Genomic DNA, 20,047 nt, shown 5'->3' with positions numbered 1-20,047 from the left:
TGTGCCTCCTTGTTTGTTGGTATAGTGCATCGGTGTAGTGATCTGCACTGTGGAATACTGAAGAACAGGTCAGAAGGTCACATGAGGTATCTCAATATTGAATACATACAGGAAAGCACAGGAGAAAGCTAGCAATGAGGAGTGAAGAGGTAATGGCAAGGAAAATCCTTCGTTCATGAATATAGGAGGATAAGGTGCCAGGGACAGTTTCAATACCAGCTGTCTTTCAGCAATGTTCCCTCTAATTTTTCTATCTGTGTGTGAAATACATTTTATTATGTGCACTAAGCAATGTGAAGATGTGCACCACTGGTAGAAATTCATGCTGCTGGTTGTGGGTGGCTGTGGGAACTCTACTAATCAGCTGAGCAGCACCGTAAATTCTCCTGGTGCACAGTTTATAGGAAACATTACTCTTCAGCACAGGAAGCATTCTTGGAGGTGATCCAGATTCATACAGGGGATATCTGAGGGCCCTTGCTGCGCACCATCACAGATACCAATACTCAGTTTGTTTGTGAGTGTTTCATTCCAGGTCTGATGCTTTACCCCTCAAATAGAGATGATGTGTTTTCCTTCCAGGCCCTCCCATCATGGCTGGAGCTTTGTTTGGTTTCCACCTTGCTTTGAGGGGGCTTCATATTCAGGTACAGACACAGATGCTGTTGCAGTCAGAACGGGGGTACTGCATATGATGTAGCAGTCAGTGTCACAGCTTCCAGGGCAGATGGTGTTACAGTTTCACTGCCACAGATTTCACTAATGTGGAGGCAGCTGATGTCAAAGTCACTAATATTGGCTCTGCCAGTGCTCTCTTCACCTTTTTCCAGTGCCTGACCCCAGTGTATGATGTGTGCCTTAGGGAACACTAGCTAATGCCACCGTATTGGATAGTGGCTATCACCTTTGCCTGGAGTGCTCAAGCAGATATGGTTTTAGCTGAGAGTGTCTGGGTTTTTGGGTCCTGACCCCCTGGTCCTACGCTAGGCAGAAATGACATCAACAGTGTCCATCCTTGAAAGGAATCAGTCTGTTATAGAACTGGCAGGATTCAAAGCCCTGAAGATTTGGAGACCACCATGATGTATGGTACTTGGCACGAAGCACTTCGTTATTCTGGGTAGGAGTGTATGGGGGAGGTCTGTAGCAGTGTTCCCTCTGATTTCTTTTCCATTCATGTGCAGAATAAATTTTGTTATATGCACCAAGGCACGTGCGGGTAGGCACCACCCGTAGAAATACATGTTGCCGGCTGTGGGCACTCTGCTAATCAGCTGGGCGGCATTTGAATCTCTCCTGGGCTGCTGCCCAAGTGCTCAGCCTGCAGAGAACACAGCTCTCGTTTTTCTTCCTTTTTTGCAGTCCAAATGAGGGGAGCAGGAAGATGAAGATTTCTTCATAAATTTGATCAAAGACCCCTCCAGGATGGATCCCAACCTGCTTCCACCAATGGTACAAGAAACTCGATGGAGGGTTGTCATGATCAGGAGGGTTAGCCAGCAGCCTGGGGACTAAGGGTTAACTATACCTAACTCAGGTAGAGTTACCCAATAGGAATGTAGGTAGGAATCTCAAATTAGGACAAAGGAATTTTTGGGTTTCCCTCCTTTATCTCTAGGTAGTTTTTTTCTCTTCAGCTATTGAAGGGGACAGGATGTCTCCCTCTAAGAAAATACTCTTCACAGTCTGTAAGTAGGATAAAGTTTAGACAAATCCGTTTTATTGTTTTATGGTTTGGGAAACAGGATCTAGTGTCTGTGCATTTAAAAATGGGTTTTGCTCTCCTTTGTAACTAAGTTCCTGGCTCATGGTAAATTTCTCCTCTATGAGTATATTATTTTGTCACTGTTCCATCTAGTGATTATGCTTGCAACAGGAATATTGTGGTGATAATAGAAATTCTTTCTCTTTTCTTTTTATTAACCTGGTATTGGTTAATTTGTGTGTCCTGGTTTGTACTCTAGGGGTGAGATTTCCGATGTAGTCTCTCCCTGTTTGCTTTATTAATATTTGGGTGATAGCAGCGGAGATTTTATCCCCAAAATCTAAGTTGTTAAGATTTTGGGGGGGAAGTTTTATACCAAAGCCTGGTAGATAAGGTTTTGGGGTACTTTTAGGGTTGCCAGGTGTTCGGTATTGTACCAAACAGTCTGGTATTTGTGCGCTCTGTCCGGTAAAAAAAAAACAGAAAATATCAGACATGTGCAAAGTCCGGTATTTTCTGATTTTTCCGGCTGCGCACCAGACTGAAGCCTGGAGTGGGCAGGGGGAGTGGCTGGGAGTCCCAGCTGAGAGGCGGGGCCGCGATTGCTGCCAGGAGCCCTCAGTTGGTTGAGTGTGAGGAGGAGGGGAAACCTCTACCTTGCATATGCACCCCCAGCTGTGCTTCCTGCCCCCCCTTTACTCCCAGCCAGCCCCGCCCCCTCCCCCAATATCCTGCAGCCAGCCCCGTTCCGCCCGACCCTCACCCCCGCCACAGCCAGCCCTGCTTCCCGTTGGCTCCCATGGGCAGCCCCATTGCCCCTCCTCCCCCCATTAGCTGTTTCCAGGCCCCCCCTTCCCAGCCAGCACCGCTCCCTTCCTGGCCGTCCTCCCCCCCATGAAGCGTGTCCTGTTTTTTGTTTTTGTTTTTTTTAAATGACTACCTGGTAACCCCTAGCAGTGATCCAGGTTTTTTCCCAGTGTTTTGGGTTTTTTTGGGGGGTGAAGGGGGGCGAAGATGTTTGGTATTTTTGTTTCAGCCATGAGGCAACCCTAGGTACTTTTGCTGGCCCCCACTCCTCCATTTATCATGCCAGAGTGGGGAAGGAGCCATGACAAAGGGTAGTGGCTTCTCTGCCCTTCATGCCCTTCCAGGGGAACATAAGGAGGCTTAGAATACAGCACGGCCCTGATGAACACTGGTATTAAAAGACGGCTATCATTTGGGCCTACAGTGAAATCCACACACACACATGCTCAAAGAAGCTGATCAGAATACAGTCTTCATTGTGTTAAACAATCAATAAAGGGAATATAAAATTGAAACAACAAACTTCAGAATTACCATAGGAACATTACCTGGAGAACTCTGCTCATCCACTGAAAACTATCTTCCTCTGTGGAATCTGGCCTTTGTTCAGCAACAATAACTATCCTTTCATCATGAAGCACACTCACTGAAAACACTGCTATTCTGTAACACACAGAAAGAAAAGGGGATTGAGTTAGAATACTGACTGCAGAAAAGTCTATTCCATTCCTGCAGTGAACATTTTGGAAATGTTATTTGTCAATTACTCGAATTATTCAGAAGAATGATACTTTAGCTACTAATTCTGCTAGTGAAAAAAATGTCATATGAAACCCTGACATAATTGTTAAACTTGACTAAGGTCGGAGGAAAAATATTACAAGACCTGTAAAATCAGTAGTTTTTGTAAAGTAGTGTTACTAATGATCTTTGATTCAGTAGCCTTCACCTGGCCTGTCAGCCATTTTAATCCTGCCCTCGAGCTTGTACTAGGAACTATGGTCTGGGGTTTGCCCTGAAACACAAATCCTGGAAGTAGCAGCATGTCCTCCCTCTAGCACCTATGTATATGGGTCCCACACTCCCACACTCCAGCCTCATTCATGATCCTCCATACAATTTCCAAATCCCAGAAGTTTGACCGCCCCTGCTCTGCAGCCTTATTTACACAAGGAAATTCTGCACAAGCTTCCCACCATTGCCAACTCTCACGCAACACCATTGGTGAAAGCAGGCTTGCTGACAGGAATTCTGGGCTCTAGGACAACACATCAACGGGCTTCCTAGCCCTTGTCCCTTGGCGAGAGAGAGGCACAAGCCACCTCCCTCTCCCTGCCCAGAGAAACCTCAAGCACCACTCCTCAATCAGAGGACCCTCTGGTTGGTCACTGCCCCATACCCATGTGCTTGGAGATGCTCCTCTCACCCTACTTCCCCTCCAGTCCAGCTCTGACCACCAGCAGTCCTCTGCCCCTCACCCTTGGCTCCTTTCTCCCAACCATCCTTACTTACCCATGCTTGCACCCCCCACTCTTTTGCCTTCCTAGCCTGATTCCTCCTCCCCTCTAGGCCCTCACTCCCTGCAGTCCAGTGCCCGACTCTACCCCCAGAGTTTGGCTCCTTCCTTCTCTTCACACCCTGACTCCCTCCCGCTCCATTCCCAGACCGGCTCTCCCCTCCCCTCAGACCCAGGCAGGGTTCAAAGTTATAAGGAGTTCCAGGCCCTCCTTTCCACCCTGCTGCTCTGTGGATCTGAGGCTCCCCATAGCTGCTGCTATGTCGCTACAACAGCGCTTTTTAAAAGGAAAAAATGAGGGTTGCTGTTGCTGCGTGGCAGTCCTGGGCCCCTTTAATTCTACTGGGACCATGTTCAACTGCACCCTTTACCTCCTCCTGTCGATGGACCTGGGTGTAAGCAACATTTGGGAGTTTAGTGTGAATAGGTCACACCTGCCACAGGCATTTTTAAATACTGGGTGACTTAGACTTGCTTTAAGCAACATAAAGATCTTAATTTACAAAGAAACAAAAGTGAGCCAAACCTTCCCCTGTAGACAAACTTCATTGGTTCCACAGCCAGGGCTGTTGCTACAATGTCATCAGCATTATGTCTTCTTCCACTGACCACCATTAGACCGTCCATTTTGCCTATGACGAAGACAAGCCCTCCTGGTCCAATAAATCCTAGCAAGCCTGTCCTTATAAAAGGGTATTCACTTATAGGAGCTCCTGAACTGGTCATAGGAAACACCTGTAATAGAGACAGGAATACAGTTATCCATATTCCTTACAAGAAACTAATCCCCAGAGTTACCAGCACTATGGGCTTCCCTGAGAATGGGGAGTCCTTATTCCACTCTGAACCCAGACCTCTCCACCCATTGTGCTAAACCTTGTGACATATTTATTTAGGACACACACTTTCCATAGCTTCTATGTTTTAATTTAATAACAATAATGGATACAAATATTTGAATGGGAAGGAATTAAATTTAGGTCCAAAATGCAGTGAAGAAATAATAATAAAAATATCAGTGGAAATGTCCACTCTCATTAAAGCAATACACTTCAGAAAAAAAAAAGTCACCAAAACAAATCAAGCCATTTTAATATACTGTAGACACCCATCAATTTTACGTAAGTTAAACAAATTATGTTCTCTTGGTCTCTGCAGGAATGCCTTTATTTCCCTCAATGACTACAGCAAATGCCATGAAAATTGCAGGGTCTGAGGATGTGTAAATGCAAGTTCTTAGTTATCTAAGGCAATCACAAGCTGAGGGCCTCCACTGTGAGTTGTCAATAAAAGTCAAAGTGTCTGTGTTTTTTCCTTTGAGGCTCAGTTATCAAAAGAAAAGGTCACATTCTGCACATTGATGACTTATTGAAAAATGAATAATGGTTCATTCAGAGACCATAATTAGTTCTGAAAGCAGATAATTGACTCTTGACTTGCTCTCACATGAAAGGGCACGTAAGAAAAGCATCTTAAGTGTTTTGGTCAAGGTTCTTGAGCATGTGAGTAGCCCCATTAATTGGGCTACAGATATGCTTAACCTCACATACATGCTCAACTAAGGGCCTCAGTTACTACCAACTGGATATTACCAACTATGACTGATTTTACTGATGCTATTAAATTCTAGCTGATTTTACTGAGCTTAATTCTAGCTTAATTCTGTTATTAAGTTCTGTCTTGTACACTAGTCAGATATTGGATTTCCAGTCACACTGGCTATCACTAATTGCTTTTTCAGCACGTGAAAAAGTGATTTTAGAAATTCAAAACCATTGCAGTATAGAAAGATTCCTGGCTTCCATGGGTCTAGGAACTGTCATTCCCACTTCCAGCCCCTGGTGTTTATTCAGGGTATAGTGCTTGTGACACTCAGAATGGGGTACGAATTAGGAATATTGAAACAGTCATTATGCAGGAAAAAATTAACTGTTTAGCCTACAGCTTAAAACTCTCTAAACCAAGACTCTCCTGTCTGGCAACATCTGTGGTCCGGCATAGATGCTGCAGGACCAAAAAGTCCCAATGGAGGGCCAGTAGCAGGGAGTCCCATGGGGATGGCAGGGCAGCAGAGTGCCCGTAGCAAGCTGCTGGCGAAGCCACCCAGGGTGCAGCATCAGGGCTGGGAGAACCAATGTGTTGCTGCCTGGCGGTGATTGTGAGCTGCAGCAGCAGCGGTGGTGGCCCTGCAGGGCCCAAAGCTGCAGCTTGTGGCTGCCCGGTGGAGCCAGGAACTGCGGTAGTACACAGCTGCCTGGCAACGTCAGGACTCCCGGTGCATGACTGCCTGGAAGGGTTGGGAGCCCCAGTATGTGGCTGCTCAGTGAGGCTTGGAGCCGGGCAGCAGCGGCTGCCCATCAGGGCTGGCAGCAGGTGGGGAGCTGGCTGGGAGGGCACTGGGCCAGGCCAGGGTGGAGGTGAGGGGAGAGTGACAGGGGGCCCAGAGTGACCTCCCCTGGTCGAGCAAAATCCCTCATCTGGGACTGTTCAGGTCCCAAGGGTGCTGGATCAGGGAGATCCAACCTGTATACAAATGTTGCAATCAGAAGAAGCATTTGGTTAAAGGAGCAATACATTTACACTCATTTCCTTGCCTCCTTGTTTCCCCACCCCACTGATTAAGAAAAGAAAGAAACAAAAATTTAAATAAAGAATATCTCTGTTCAGTTTTTCTCTGTACTTCAGTGACTTGTCTAGACTTTTTATATCATGTCAATTAAGGTTCCACAAAAACAGAAGTAGACAGCTGCTACAAAGTTATCAAATTAGCTATCATCATAGAAATGCAGAGCTCAGAAAAACAAGCAGACTTATGAAATTCAAAGAATTACACCTCTTTTGGTTTAAAAACAAAAGCCATATTTAGTTCATTAGGAAAAAAGCAATCTTGTAAAAATCATGTTTTCAGACTGCTTCAAATCTCTCTTCAAAACATATTTCTGTTATGATTCCTACAAGAAATCAGTTAACTAATGTTGGCTAGATTGAAGATTTGTTGAAGAAAGTTTTTAAATCTAATTTCTCAGCAGTTTTCCAAGTGTTTGGAACCATGAAGTTGTACACACAGGTACCCTATAAAACTGCATGTCCTGCATCCCTCTTTCCTCCTATAATTTGTTACAAACACAAGTATCTTGTTTCAAACAGAGAACAACCTCTCAGGGTGATAACCATACTTTTCTAAAGGTCTGAAGAGTATTTAATGAAATGAAGCCCCCTAAAATTTAATTGCTACTGGTTTTCACTTGGCATTACAAATTGTATCGCTAGTAGTTAGTAATAATGAATAGAATTGTTAGCATTACTGCACCTGTACATACAGATGTCTCAACTCGGAAGAGTTAAAAAAGATGGATTCTGTTGTGCACGTTCATTCTGACTCACCTCAAAAGTGTTCTTGGTCATGCCTGAGAGTCCATAATATGATGTACCTGTTGCTATGGCACATACACAAAGTTCGCCTATTTCATCTGTTCTACAGAGCTGAGGAATTCCATCTGGCTTCACTGCACACATTATAGCTAAAAAGAAAGCAAAAGATTTTCAAAAATATTATGGAAATGACAGAGGAAAGTTAGTGGTAGCAGGAGGCTGTGGGCTAGAAATTTCAGTGAATAAATTATATGCCGACAGTAATACCATACATATTACATACATTACCATATATATTACAAAATCAAATATTTTTCTTTAACTTCTGGATGACAATTATTCTATATCCAATTGCCAGCAACAGATGTCAAGGCAGGAAGGCTGGTTCTCACCTAAACCCAAGTAAAATCCATGCAAGACATCCAGATATTCTGCCCATCAGACTAGAACAGCAGTAGTGTGTTTCTTTGTCAAGAATTACCAGAGTTTAGACGCCCATCAATTTTGTACTAGAGTACAGCACAGACAGCAGGAACTAAGAGGAGACCAACAAGTGAAGAAAAATATTGACAGTGGGCAGAGAGAGAGAGGGAGAGAGAGAGAGACTACTTCTACACTGCAATGCTATTTGGGCATCTTCATAGCAAGCCTGTTATTTTGTGCTTGCTATTCTGACGTCCCTGTAAACCTCATTCTTCGAGGGGTAAGGAGCACGTTATTTCAAAATTAAATGATGAAATAAGCTGTTTTGAAATAGCATCGAAATAAGATACGCAATTTGCACAGCTCAAATTGTGCATCTTATTTCGAGTTATGGTGCAGTGTAGATGCTCAGAGAGAGAGAGAGAAAGTGCACATTGGGGGGAAAGAAGCCAGAGGGAGAGACAGAGTGCACATTGGGGGGAGAGAAGCCAGAGGGAGAGAGAGTGCTCATTGGGGAGAGAAGAGAAGGAAAAATCGCAAAGGTGAGAAAGAGTATTCTTGCTTGAGGACACTCTGATACTTTCTATCTCTGCACCAAAGATAGTGTGGGAGTTCTGCCACTTCCAATCTTGGACACAAAAGTAAGGGCAGGTATGCCTCTTAGCAGCAATCTCTGTAGTAGGAGACTGTCATAAGCATATGTCTTTGCAACTGGAAAGGGGCTGAGGTGAAAGAGAAAAGGGAAGCAGACCAGAATGCCTTTATAAGTGCAAATATTATGTCTCGGCTGCTTCTCCACTCCCAGTGAGGATAATCACAAAATAATATGTATTATACCTTCCCTTGAATTAGAACAGAATATATAATCAGCCATGAACCAATATATCTATAAAATAATTTTATATCAGGGCTGTTAGAAAAAAATCAACTTGCTTCCATTTTAACTTGTTCAACTGAAACAGAGTTCATTTGGTACATAATGTATTAGAAGTTCTGTTAAGAAACACAGCAATATTGGTCTTTTCCAGTCAGTACAACACAACACATAAAATCAATTTGGATACAGAGCCTGATGTCATGTTAAAAAACCTCTAGCTTCTTGCTTTAGTCTGAATTTTATAACTATTATCTCCTTAAGATACATCTCTTTTTATAATGAATGTAGGGGCTTGAGGAAATATTCTGCAAGTCTGCAGCAAGCAGTTTAGTTTACATTTACAGTAGATTAGAAAAATAACCTAAAATACCTTGGTCTGGTCTGGGTCACACTTGTTTCTATGGATACCTGTGATCTAGCTTCTGCATATAGGATTCCAAATTATATTTTATTCTGAGCATTTCAGGCATAATGAATTACTGCTGAACATGCCCTCATGAGGACAATGGAGAAGAATCAGGTGTTGCGAGGACACTTGAAATGAACGCAATCTGTGGCTAATGAATGGTGGCTGAGCATGCGATCACAGTAACTACTGGGAAGAAAATGTATATACTAGAACTAGAAGATTTACCTGGTGTTGCCTGGGTCCTTAATTCAAATAAGTTTTGTTTTCCTTCATTTAAATCATTGCTCTGGGGTGGGGTTGGGGATGAGGGGTTCGGTGTGCAGGCTGCCCTGGGGAGACAGGATAACCCCAGCCCTCTTTCTCCACAACAGCATGGGGCCAAGTGAGAAGCACCTATCCATGGCCACCGCAGGTGCAATGGTTCCAGCTCGGTGAGAGATGAATGTCCTCCAGCGGGGGAACAGACATGCAGACAGACAAACTCTCTGCAATATATGATAGATAGCTGTCCCTTTCTTCACCCTTGCTGGCCCAATGGGGTTATAGCTGTCCCAGTCCCTATCTCTGGATGTGTCTACACTACAGGGTTTTGTCGACAAAAGTGGACTTTTGTTGACAAAACTATACCTGCGTCTACACTACCGCCGAGTTCTGTCGACATAACATCGACAGAACTCCACAGTTTTGTCGACGGCGGTAAACCTCATTCTACGAGGAATACCGCCTTTTTGTCGACAGAGTTCTGTTGACAGAAGGCGTTATTGCATCTACACTGTCCTTTGCGTCTACACTCTCATGTCAACAAAGTGGCTTGCTTTGTCGACAGAAATGGATGTAGTCTAGACGCTCTTTGTCGACAGCGTCTGTCAACAAAAGCCTCTGTCGACAAAAGCCTGTAGTCTAGATGTACCCTCTGATCCCTAGCTGCCCTTCTGTGGTCATTCCAAAATATAACGGTCCTTCTCACCAGACTCCCCCTTTTCCATTTCATGAGACAATCAAATTCCAGGCTCATCCCATTGTGTTGGTACAACCATACCCTTATCTTGCTTAAAGGTATGATAAGAGGAAGTTTCATTCCAAATTTGGTGGTCCTAGCTCTTACCATTTAAGAGGCGTTTTTGAACAAACGGACTCACACATGGCTGGATGGACACACAAAGTTTCTAAAAAATTTTTTTATATATATTACATATGTCAGAGAAAATTGTTCCAATCCCTACCTCCTGGCATCACCAAGCCAACATCTTGCACAGTCAGGACAGAGAGCTTTTCTTCAGAATCCACTCTAATTACTCCATAGGTGAGACCATGCATGGACAAAACTCCCCTCCCTGGAGGCTGATTGCTATCGTCTGTTGGCCTGCAACAAAACATCAATAATTTGAATAGGCAGTGTGGTTTACCAGGCAAAATATTATCTTTTCCTCATATGTAACAGAGTTGTAGCAGATATACCCCAATATTGTCTTAAATATTAGCATTTCTTAGATTTAATTTTGATTTATTTTCCACATCATCCTCGTTTGCCTTATAATATTTGACATGATCCTTCTCCCACGATATCACTGGTAACTAGAGATGCTAGCTTTCACTGTCAGCATCCACTCAGAAGAATGTTGCTAGAGTGTCTTAAGTATAACTCTGATCTCACCTTCTGTAATTATTTTTAATCTTCAAAGAGCTTAACACACATTAATTCACTTAGTTGCCTAGTGAGAGACAGCAGCGTCATACTTAGCGTTATAAATAGGGAAATGGAGAGAGATTAATGCCCAAATGTTCAAAACTGATTAGTGATGCCTCAATTCTTGGTAGCCCAATAGTCAATTCAGAATTTAGGATTAAGTGATGTGACCAGGATTATAATGTGTTAGTGTTAGAAAATTAGGATTAGAACTGAAGTATTCTTGATTCCCAGTTCGGACATAGACCAAGGCTGTGATATTTTTTTTTTTAAACCACATGGTTAGGCATCAGCCTTCTGAACAAAAGATACTACATTTTTAAATACAGGCAGTCCCCGACTTACGCGGATCCGACTTATGTCGGATCCGCAGTTACGAACGGGGCTGCCCCAGAGTACACGGACTGCGGTACCTCGCGGTCCTGCCGCCCGTGTACTCTGGGGCTTTGCTCTGCGTCTCCCTGGTCTGCAGACCAGGAAGACGCAGAGCAAAGCCGCCGGGGGGCTCGGGCAGCGAGGCACCCCAGGCGCGCCTGGGCTGCCCCGCCGCCGGCTTTCCCGCGGCTTTGCAAAGCTGCGGGGGGGGGGGGGTGTCTCGGGCAGCGGGGCACCCCAGGCGCTCCTGGACTCCTCCGCCGCCGGCTTTCCAGCAGACCAGGGAGACGGAGAGCAAAGCCACGGAGGACCCAGGCGGCGGGACCGCGGTGCGTCTCGGTCCGCCGCCCGTGTCTTCCTGGTCTGCTGGGGTTGGGGGGGCGCAGCTAGTATGCCCCCCCCCCCCCCCCAGCAGACTAGGCTTTTCTCCGGACGCCTGTGGCAGAGCAGCTGGGGTGCTGCCGGTTGGTCCCGCAGCGCCGCTCTGGGCGCTACTGGTCCAACCCAGCAGCACCCCAGCTGCTCTGCCCCAGGCGTCCTGATTTAGCTGCTGCTGAAACTGACCAGCACTGACTACAGGAAGCCCGAGGCAGAGTTGCTCTGCCCCGGGCTTCCTGGAATCAGCTGCTGATCAGTTTCAGCAGCAGCTGACTTGGGGACGCTTGGGGTTCTTAAGTTGATTCTGTTTGTAAGTCAGAACTGGCGGTCAGTTTCAGCAGCGGCTGAATCTGGACGCCAGTTCTGACTTACATACAGATTCAACTTAAGAACAAACCTACAGTCCCTATCTTGTACGTAACCCGGGGACTGCCTGTACATTCAATGCCAATTTTTAGTACATGCAGCAATAAGTTTATCATTTCAGTTTTAACACATATAACTTAATTACTCTAATGCATTACTGTCGAATTTATTACTCTTACCAATCAGGTGTAGTCATTATCATTTTCACCATTACAGGAGAAGAAATTCAAGATACTGTGAAAGGTAGTTTCTTTGTGACTTCTAGGTTTGGTCAAATTCACTCTTAAGATACTATATTATTCTACAACTCAGATGCCTTGCCAGTTTGTTTCAGTACAAATGTTGTATTAGTGAATACAATTGCATTAGTGAATACAATTATGCATATACAGTATGTAGCTCGAACAAACTAAATTGACTCAAGTAAATTACTGAATTGAGTCAGAGGCTATGTCTACATTGGCCCCTTCTCCGGAAGAGGCATGTTAATTTCCAACTTCAGAATAGGGAAGTCCACGGGGGATTTAAATATCCCCCACGGGATTTAAATAAACATGGCCGCTGCTTTTTTCCGGCTTGAGGAAAAGCCGGAAAAAAGCGTCTAGACTGGTGCGATCCTCCGGAATAAAGCCCTTTTCCGGAGTATCTCTTATTCCTACTTTGAATAAGATCCTCCGGAAAAGGGCTTTATTCCGGAGGATCGCACCAGTCTAGACGCTTTTTTCCGGCTTTTCCCCAAGCCGGAAAAAAAGCGGCGGCCATGTTTATTTAAATCCCGCGGGGGATATTTAAATCCCCCATGGACTTCCCTATTCTGAAGTTGGAAATTAACATCCCTCTTCCGGAGAAGGGGCCAATGTAGACATAGCCAGAGTGAAACTGGAAAGACATTCACACAGAATTGTACTTCATAATGTAAGATAGAGTATTACTATGCTGAGTTGTTTAGGGATATTGCTCACATATAATGTGGACCGACAAACTATTTTCAAGATCAATGAAAGAGCCCACATGCATCTTGGGGGGGGTTTACATTCTTGCTGTGTATTCCATTGTAACTAATGCTCGTGTTATCCAATCATGGGTTTTTTTATATGTCATGTCTCCTCCGCTATGCTTGAAATCCTTAGATCAGCCTTCACTAATCATGTTCACATAAGACTCAAAGTGACTGATATAATACATTTCAATTAATAGATATTATAAGGCATTTCTAAGATGACAATGTCAACAAAGAAGGTGTTGGGCAGGCTCAAATACGCATTAGAACATAACAAATTGAGGCTAGTAAATAGGCAGCCATGATGAATAACATTTTCATCATTTAAAAGGAGCACTCAGCCACATTATTGATCAACTTTCTCATTCCCAATCCCCAAGTGCACATTATGTTGCTCACATGATCTTAAACATGAAAATAAAATGCCTGTTTTCACTGGTTTCCATCTTAAATTTGCTCACATATTTCCTCATAGTGCCACATTTAACAGAGCAAAAGCCAACATGGGACTTTTTGCATATGTCTGTCTTGTTTTATTAAACAAATCCAAGGTTGGGTGGATGAATAATGGGAGCAGTTACAAGATACACAGACTCCTTAGGAATATGCCTTATCAGCAGTCCTATGCAGTCCAAACCAGGGCAACCCTAACATGAGTATCTCTACTAAGCAACTGCAGGGAAAAATCACCAGGGAGAAAGGTGAATTCAAGTAGTATTTTTCCAAGACATTTAGATCTTTTTAGGTTAAAAGTTAACAACTCCATCTGCTTACTAGTTATCCCTAAGAACAGAATTTGAAGGTCTCTAAGGGTTCATTACAGGAAGGATAAATTTTGACACTAAGAAACAGAGGTAACAAGATAGGGTTTTTATTTCCATAGGCTAAATGAAAGTGCCCATGTCACTAAAGGTATCTGTACTGCAGAGTCCCTATGTCTAAAAGACTAATAATACCTGCCTACTTCAAGATTCAAATTAAGGAAGCCTTAACATGTAGCACCTGTAAAATATTTGAGACTCTTGGATTAAAAAGATTGTGTAAGCAGAAGTATAGAGTTTTCTCCTTTTCAGAAACATGTATAAAAGATCATAAATGGTTTATGACTTATATTCATTGACTTCAATGGAAGTCTTTGTGTGGTTAAAGGAATCAGCACTTATTTAAGTTACTGGCAGTATCAAGGCCAGATGCCATCTGGTGGAGGCAGTCCATCAAGTGGTCTTACAAAACACCTTGACCACGATTTTGCATATTAAATTACTTTTTTGCAGCTTTCAACTATATTATGCTTTGAGTTTCTGGTTAAAGCAACAATTCATCTAGTAGTAATTGCCTTTTTTCTATATTATACAGACATTTTACAAGAGGAATGGCTTTTTTCTTAGTCTTCTCTCAAGGAAAATCTATAATTAACGATTTAGAAAAGTATACTGCAGTTGTAGTGTTAACAGGAAAACTGTATACAACGGATCTGTAGCCAGTCTTTCTAATTTATGCTTCAGATGCTAATCTGTGGAATTTGTGTGATAATGACTTTACCGTCGAGAATGACTGAATGGAATGTGAAAGACACTAAATTTCAGAGTTCAGGAAGTATTATCTTGCTATTTACAGGCCATACACAAGCATTTGTAAGTTTGATAACATTCACTGTAACAAGACGACTGCTACATAATTACTGAACAAAGTTCTAAAACTAAAAAATATTTTCCATATATTATCTATTTTGTTTGTTGTTAAAACTTTTTAGGTAATCTACCAAAAGTACTTAATATGAAAATGGATTCTTAACAATTCAAAATGGATTTTAGCATGGAATTTTGAAGCTAGATAGGACAGACTTTCCTTTATACATTAAGGTTAAAACTTTGGATAAAATGACTCCATTCTGCAGCTTCAGATTTGAGGGAGGTACTGTATGGGCCAGCAGGGAAAAGAAAACCTTTTAGCCCCTACCGGGGAATGCCTACCCTCTTTTTCCTGTCTTCCATGTGGGGCTCCTTGTAGATGAGTAAGAGAAATGCGGAGCTGCTTGTTTAATGGGATGGATAGATGAGTGTAGCAGAAGCCCATTAGCTCCCACATAAATCCTTTCCGTTACCCATGGTGCTACCTCCTGGGGATTAGAGTAGGATCCTTTTTCTGGATCTTGCAATGAGCATCATATAGGTGGCCTTTTTTTTAGGCTGGGAAAATGGTTTTCCCTTATTGCCTGATTAGCCTGGGTAGAGATTTTTATCTTCTCCATAGCCTATGGACCTGGTGGGCAAGTTAAGTGTTAACGTATTCACATCTCAGTTTGGCTGATTCCCTGACAAATCAAAATTGGAATATGGATTGGGGGAAGGTAATCACTGAGGCTATGTCTAGACTGCAGGTTTCTTTCAGAAGAAGCTTTTCCTGAAAAGATCGTTCAAAAAAACTTCTTCCAAAAGACAGTGTCCACGCAGCAAAAGCGCATCAAAGAAGTTATCTGCTTTTTTGAAAGATAGCGTCCACACTGTATGGACGCTATCTCACATTTAAGCAGCGATTACTATGGATGGAGTGGCCACCAGGGCACCTGTGCTTTTCCCTCTCTCCTCTTCTTTCGAAAGAACTCCCTCTTCCCGGTCCACACACGCCTTTTTTCGAAAGAACTCCTTCGGAAAAAGGCTTCTTCCTCATAGAAAGAGGTTTACCAATGTTGGAAAAACCCCTCTTTTCTTTCAATTTTTTGTCGAAAGAATGCAGTATGGACATAAGTAAAGTTTTTTCAGAAAAAAAGGCTGTTTTTCCGAAAAAACTGTAGTGTAGACATAGTCTGAAGGTGGCCAACAGATTTCAGGGTAATAGAGTCTGGGCTGCAAGAGGCCAGCCCAATGTTCTTGATCAAGAAAAAGGCAGGGAGGTCCCAGCAACAATTCTAGGACTAAGGTTAAAAGAGAAATGTGTTGATAACAGCCCACCCCATGGTGACATGGATTACAAACAGAAGGTTGACCTGGACTGCATAAATGATTACTGGATAATTCCTAGGCTTGTTAAGAGACTTGTGTCCAAGTTAAACACATTCCTGGTATCTTTTCTTTCTTCCTGAAGTAATCCACGTAACTGCACTTAAAAAACCAGGTGAAATATTCCTTAACGGGAATTATATTTTACATTTTGCAGATTATCTTTTACTTAACATAATTACAAAACTTAATTAAATCAGATGCTTCATGAGGCTATACACTGAAAGATGGCTCTAGAAATCTGGATTTTAGAAATGCATTTGAACTGACCATCTAGGATGATACACCTATACTTCATGATTTCCACTTTTCATCAAGGTTATGACACCCTGGCACAAACATAGTAATGCCCTGCTGTTTTCACAATTATGGAATAAGTGCCCACTACCTCCTTACAATCATGAGTAAATAGAAGGGTTTGGCAGTTTGCTCGAATTTATATATTCCATTTCCAAGCACAGACACAATAGTGCTGGTAGCTCATTTCCATGAAATTCATGAGCTCCTCTAATCATTAAGAAAAAAAGCCATGGAGCCAAAAGCTACCAGAAGCCTGTTGTAATTCTCCAGAAATACATTGGTTGTTGAGTTCTAAAGCATGATTTTCCCACCCTTGCAATTTAGTTAAGATTCCCTCTTTTTACTTCATTCACTGCTTTACTGTGGGATTTTTACAAGGGTTTTCATACTGTTCACATTTGCATGTTAGCCTGTTTGATTGGAAACTCAAATCATATTATGAACTTGACCACAGTGTACTTTCCCTCCACAACTAGTTAGGATGTCACTATAGGACTGCATGTTCTATTTGGTACAAAGATGAATACAAAATGGATAATGTGAATGCTAACTATAGATCCATAATCTTTCTTGAACATAATTTTGCATTTTTTTAATCTTGAATCTGCCATTGCATAGGTAACACAGTACCTTCGAATAGCCACAGTGAGAGCTTCTGGTGAACTGGCACAAGGACAAATGACCTCCTGTCTTAGGCCTTTACTTTGGAAGACATTGAGAAATGCATCACAGGAAGAAATAGACCCTAGAATGAAAATCAGAGAAAAAAAACCTGACTTCTGAAATAATGCAATTCACATGCAAAACATTTTCAGGACAAAAGGATCTAGATTATATCTGGAAAACACCATATCTGGTAGAGCTCAGCTACATAGGATGTATTAAAGATTAGCTTTCCAGCATAAATAGTTACATTATTTGTGGGTAGAAGAGCCACTACACAGGGATTTAAGATGTAAAGCACACATACAACATGTTTAACAAAAGGAACATTAAGGAAGGATTTACTCTAGGAACTCAAAGCAAGTTACAATAGATAAGCAGAAGATCTATATCACTATATTGTAAAAATAACATGGAGAAAGTTCTTATTAATTTTCATGAAATGATCCAGATGCAGTTGTCTACAATAATGCAAATATCCCCTCCCTCCAAAAAAAAGTCTTTGTTACTCAGAAGCAAACCTTCTGCTTCTTTCTACATCTTAAAGATAATTTATTTCAGTCTTTATATATTTCTGTCATGTTAAACAAAACTGGATTTACTGCGACTTACGTTATGCAGAATATCAAGTTTGCTTCAGGATTAGCTAAGGAAAAATACATTTTAAAAAAATCCAAAATTAATTACTGTTTCCATAAATGTTGTGTAGTTTGCAGTAGATAAACCTTATACTTTTGTTAAACATTTTTGGCTAATGTGACTGAAGACTGAAACTTAAAACATAAGACAGAAAATAAGTATCATATATTTTGTTTTATTATACAAGCATCACTTACAAGGATTTGCACCATCGGCCACTATTAGCATACGCAACGAGGAAAGGTTGATATCTCTTTGATCTCGATGTGCCACTAATGCCCAGTGCATGTCCCTGGATTTTACACAAGCGACTTTTGCTAAAATAAAAGTCAACAGATTACTAATGTCATGTGTACAAGTTATTTTGTGGCAATGAGTAAATTACAGCTAAATAGGCTCAATAGCAACAACTTACTTTTCTAAATTTTATTTTTCAAAAATACTTTTATACAGTTGTGATCCTTACCTTTGTATTGGCAGACTTTCTGTATCCATGATAGTGGATTCACTTTCATTAAGGAATATGGGATACTGATAACATGCATCATGTTCATGACACTCTGAAATCAAAATAAATTAAACAAGGGATTTGTCCCCAAACAGCATATATTTAGTAATGAATCAAGTTATGAGTACATAATTAGGGACTCTGGTTTAAACCAATAACAAATCCTTAAAAAAAAAAAAGGCTGAAAATTGTAATGTAACTTTTAAAAAGGATGTTCACTTGTCTCCATTCTTCTTCATGTAAGTTTATGCAACAGCAATATGGAATGTGGCCCAATGCATGCTTTAATTGATAAAAGCTGAGTGACTGACAGCTGTGTCTTTGCTTCAGAAGTGAATTTTAGGGCCCAATTCTGCTAACCCTTAGTTCACAGAAATTGCCCTGACTCAAAGACATATGCAACTATTAAAACCTAGAAAAGCTTGATAATACAAAGATGAGACCTGAAAGGCCACATTATAGCAAAAATATTAGTTTAGCAGTGCACAAAAGTAGGAAGTGATAATACTTAAAATAAGCAAAATTTTGCTTACTCTTAAAAAAAAAAAAAATTAAGGGCCTCTTGGCCCTTTTATTGGCTAGACCAACCCCAGTACATCCTTGGTGAGATTCTAAAAAGTTGTAGAGTATATAAATAAGAAATTCAGTACATCCAATGGCAGCAAGTTGATGTTTGTGTTTTAAAATGTTTCTTTCTGTAAGTTATTTGTCACATAATATCGCTATATTGAAGTAATGGTTCAACATGGTACATTTTTTGGGAAACCCAATACAAGGATCCCCAGATCAGAACACCAGTCAATCTCTCAATGGGATTACTCATGTAAGTAACTGGAGCCAAAGATGATACATGTTGAACTTCTCTAGTCCAGCACTTTTAGGTCCAGCAACATCTGCGGTCTGGCACAATTTTAGTTAGCCAGATGTCCACTTATCATGAGTATGGCCAACGTCCCATAAAGTTGTTCACAGCCACTAGTTCTGATTCTGTGCTGTTATTTAGCTCTCGTTTACCCCTGAATGTCTTGAGAGCCCAATAAACAGTGAAAGTGTTGGTAATGCTGCTGGACAGTATTGACCTCCCATGGTTCGGCAAATTCTCTGGTTCCGCACTGGTCAGGTCCTGAAGGTGCTGGACTAGAGAGATTCAACCTGTATTTCCCTTTTCAGCAACTGTTAACAGAGGAAAAGCATTCACAGATCAGTCAGGCAGCAAGTTAAGATCATATGAAGAACAACAGTAAAACAGGTGATTAGAAAATTTTGTTGGGTGCTTACTTTCAGCATATGTAATAAAGTTAACAGTGTTAAATTAACTACTTATGGACATAAAGTCTGGTATCCCATTCTGCCTCAAGCCATAATTATAATTGCCCTTTGGCACTAATGGACACAGAACAACAGGAGGCAGGGAAGGTATGCTGGATTCCACTGGAATCATAACACATCAGCTTTTTCAGTTTGAAATTTTCAGATATGGACTCAAAGTTAAACACACTCTCCACTAAGATCAGTTGAACAGGATTTCCCTAAACTTCTGCTGCAACAGTCTTCAAGGGTATGTTGGAAACTGTTTTTAATAAATAATCATAATAATAATTTTAAAAAAAGATGTTTTCTTCCACATCAGTGAACTTCCTGGTTTTTACTTTGGAAGATATTCAAGAGGTAAACAGACAGCCTTTTCAACGTATTGAAGCACAACTGTTGCAAGGTAAGTAATTCAAGTCTGGCCATCACAGGTGAGACCAAAGGCCCATATAGCCCAATACTGTGCTGTTCAACAGTGGCCATTGCAAGGTGCTTCCAAGGGAATGAACAAAACAGGGCAATTATTGAGTGACCTGCCCCTGTCATCCATTCCCAGCTTCTGGTATTCAATGGCTCAGGACACCCAGCGCAAGCTCCCTGACCACCTTGGCTAAAAGCCACTCATGGACCTATCCTCCATGAACTTGTCTAAAACTTTTCTTAACTCATTATAATTTTGATCTTCACAACATCATCTGGAAATGAGTTCCAT

The 20,047-nt window shown here is 41.8% G+C and overlaps 1 protein-coding gene across 5 annotated transcripts in view; it reads right to left on the bottom strand.

Moving 5' to 3' along the window:
- The window catches only part of DIP2C (DIP2 acetate--CoA ligase C (putative)), a 524,374-nt gene that overhangs the window by 94,554 nt on the left and 409,773 nt on the right, over positions 1-20,047 (bottom strand). For all 5 annotated transcript variants that reach the window (XM_089776776.1, XM_006111894.4, XM_006111897.4 and 2 more), the window contains 7 exons: positions 17,983-18,076; positions 17,714-17,833; positions 16,845-16,959; positions 10,333-10,472; positions 7,413-7,549; positions 4,555-4,763; positions 3,061-3,175 (listed from right to left, as the gene is read on the bottom strand). In XM_089776776.1, the coding sequence (XP_089632902.1) occupies positions 3,061-3,175; positions 4,555-4,763; positions 7,413-7,549; positions 10,333-10,472; positions 16,845-16,959; positions 17,714-17,833; positions 17,983-18,076 (930 nt within the window). The remainder of the gene's footprint in view (positions 1-3,060; positions 3,176-4,554; positions 4,764-7,412; positions 7,550-10,332; positions 10,473-16,844; positions 16,960-17,713; positions 17,834-17,982; positions 18,077-20,047) is intronic.

This window comes from Pelodiscus sinensis, chromosome 2 (assembly GCF_052426305.1).
Source record: "Pelodiscus sinensis isolate ZL-2025 chromosome 2, ASM5242630v1, whole genome shotgun sequence".
Classification (NCBI taxonomy): Eukaryota; Metazoa; Chordata; order Testudines; family Trionychidae; genus Pelodiscus; species Pelodiscus sinensis.
Note: the sequence above shows the minus strand (reverse complement) of the source record. Positions and strands in the feature narration are given on the sequence as shown.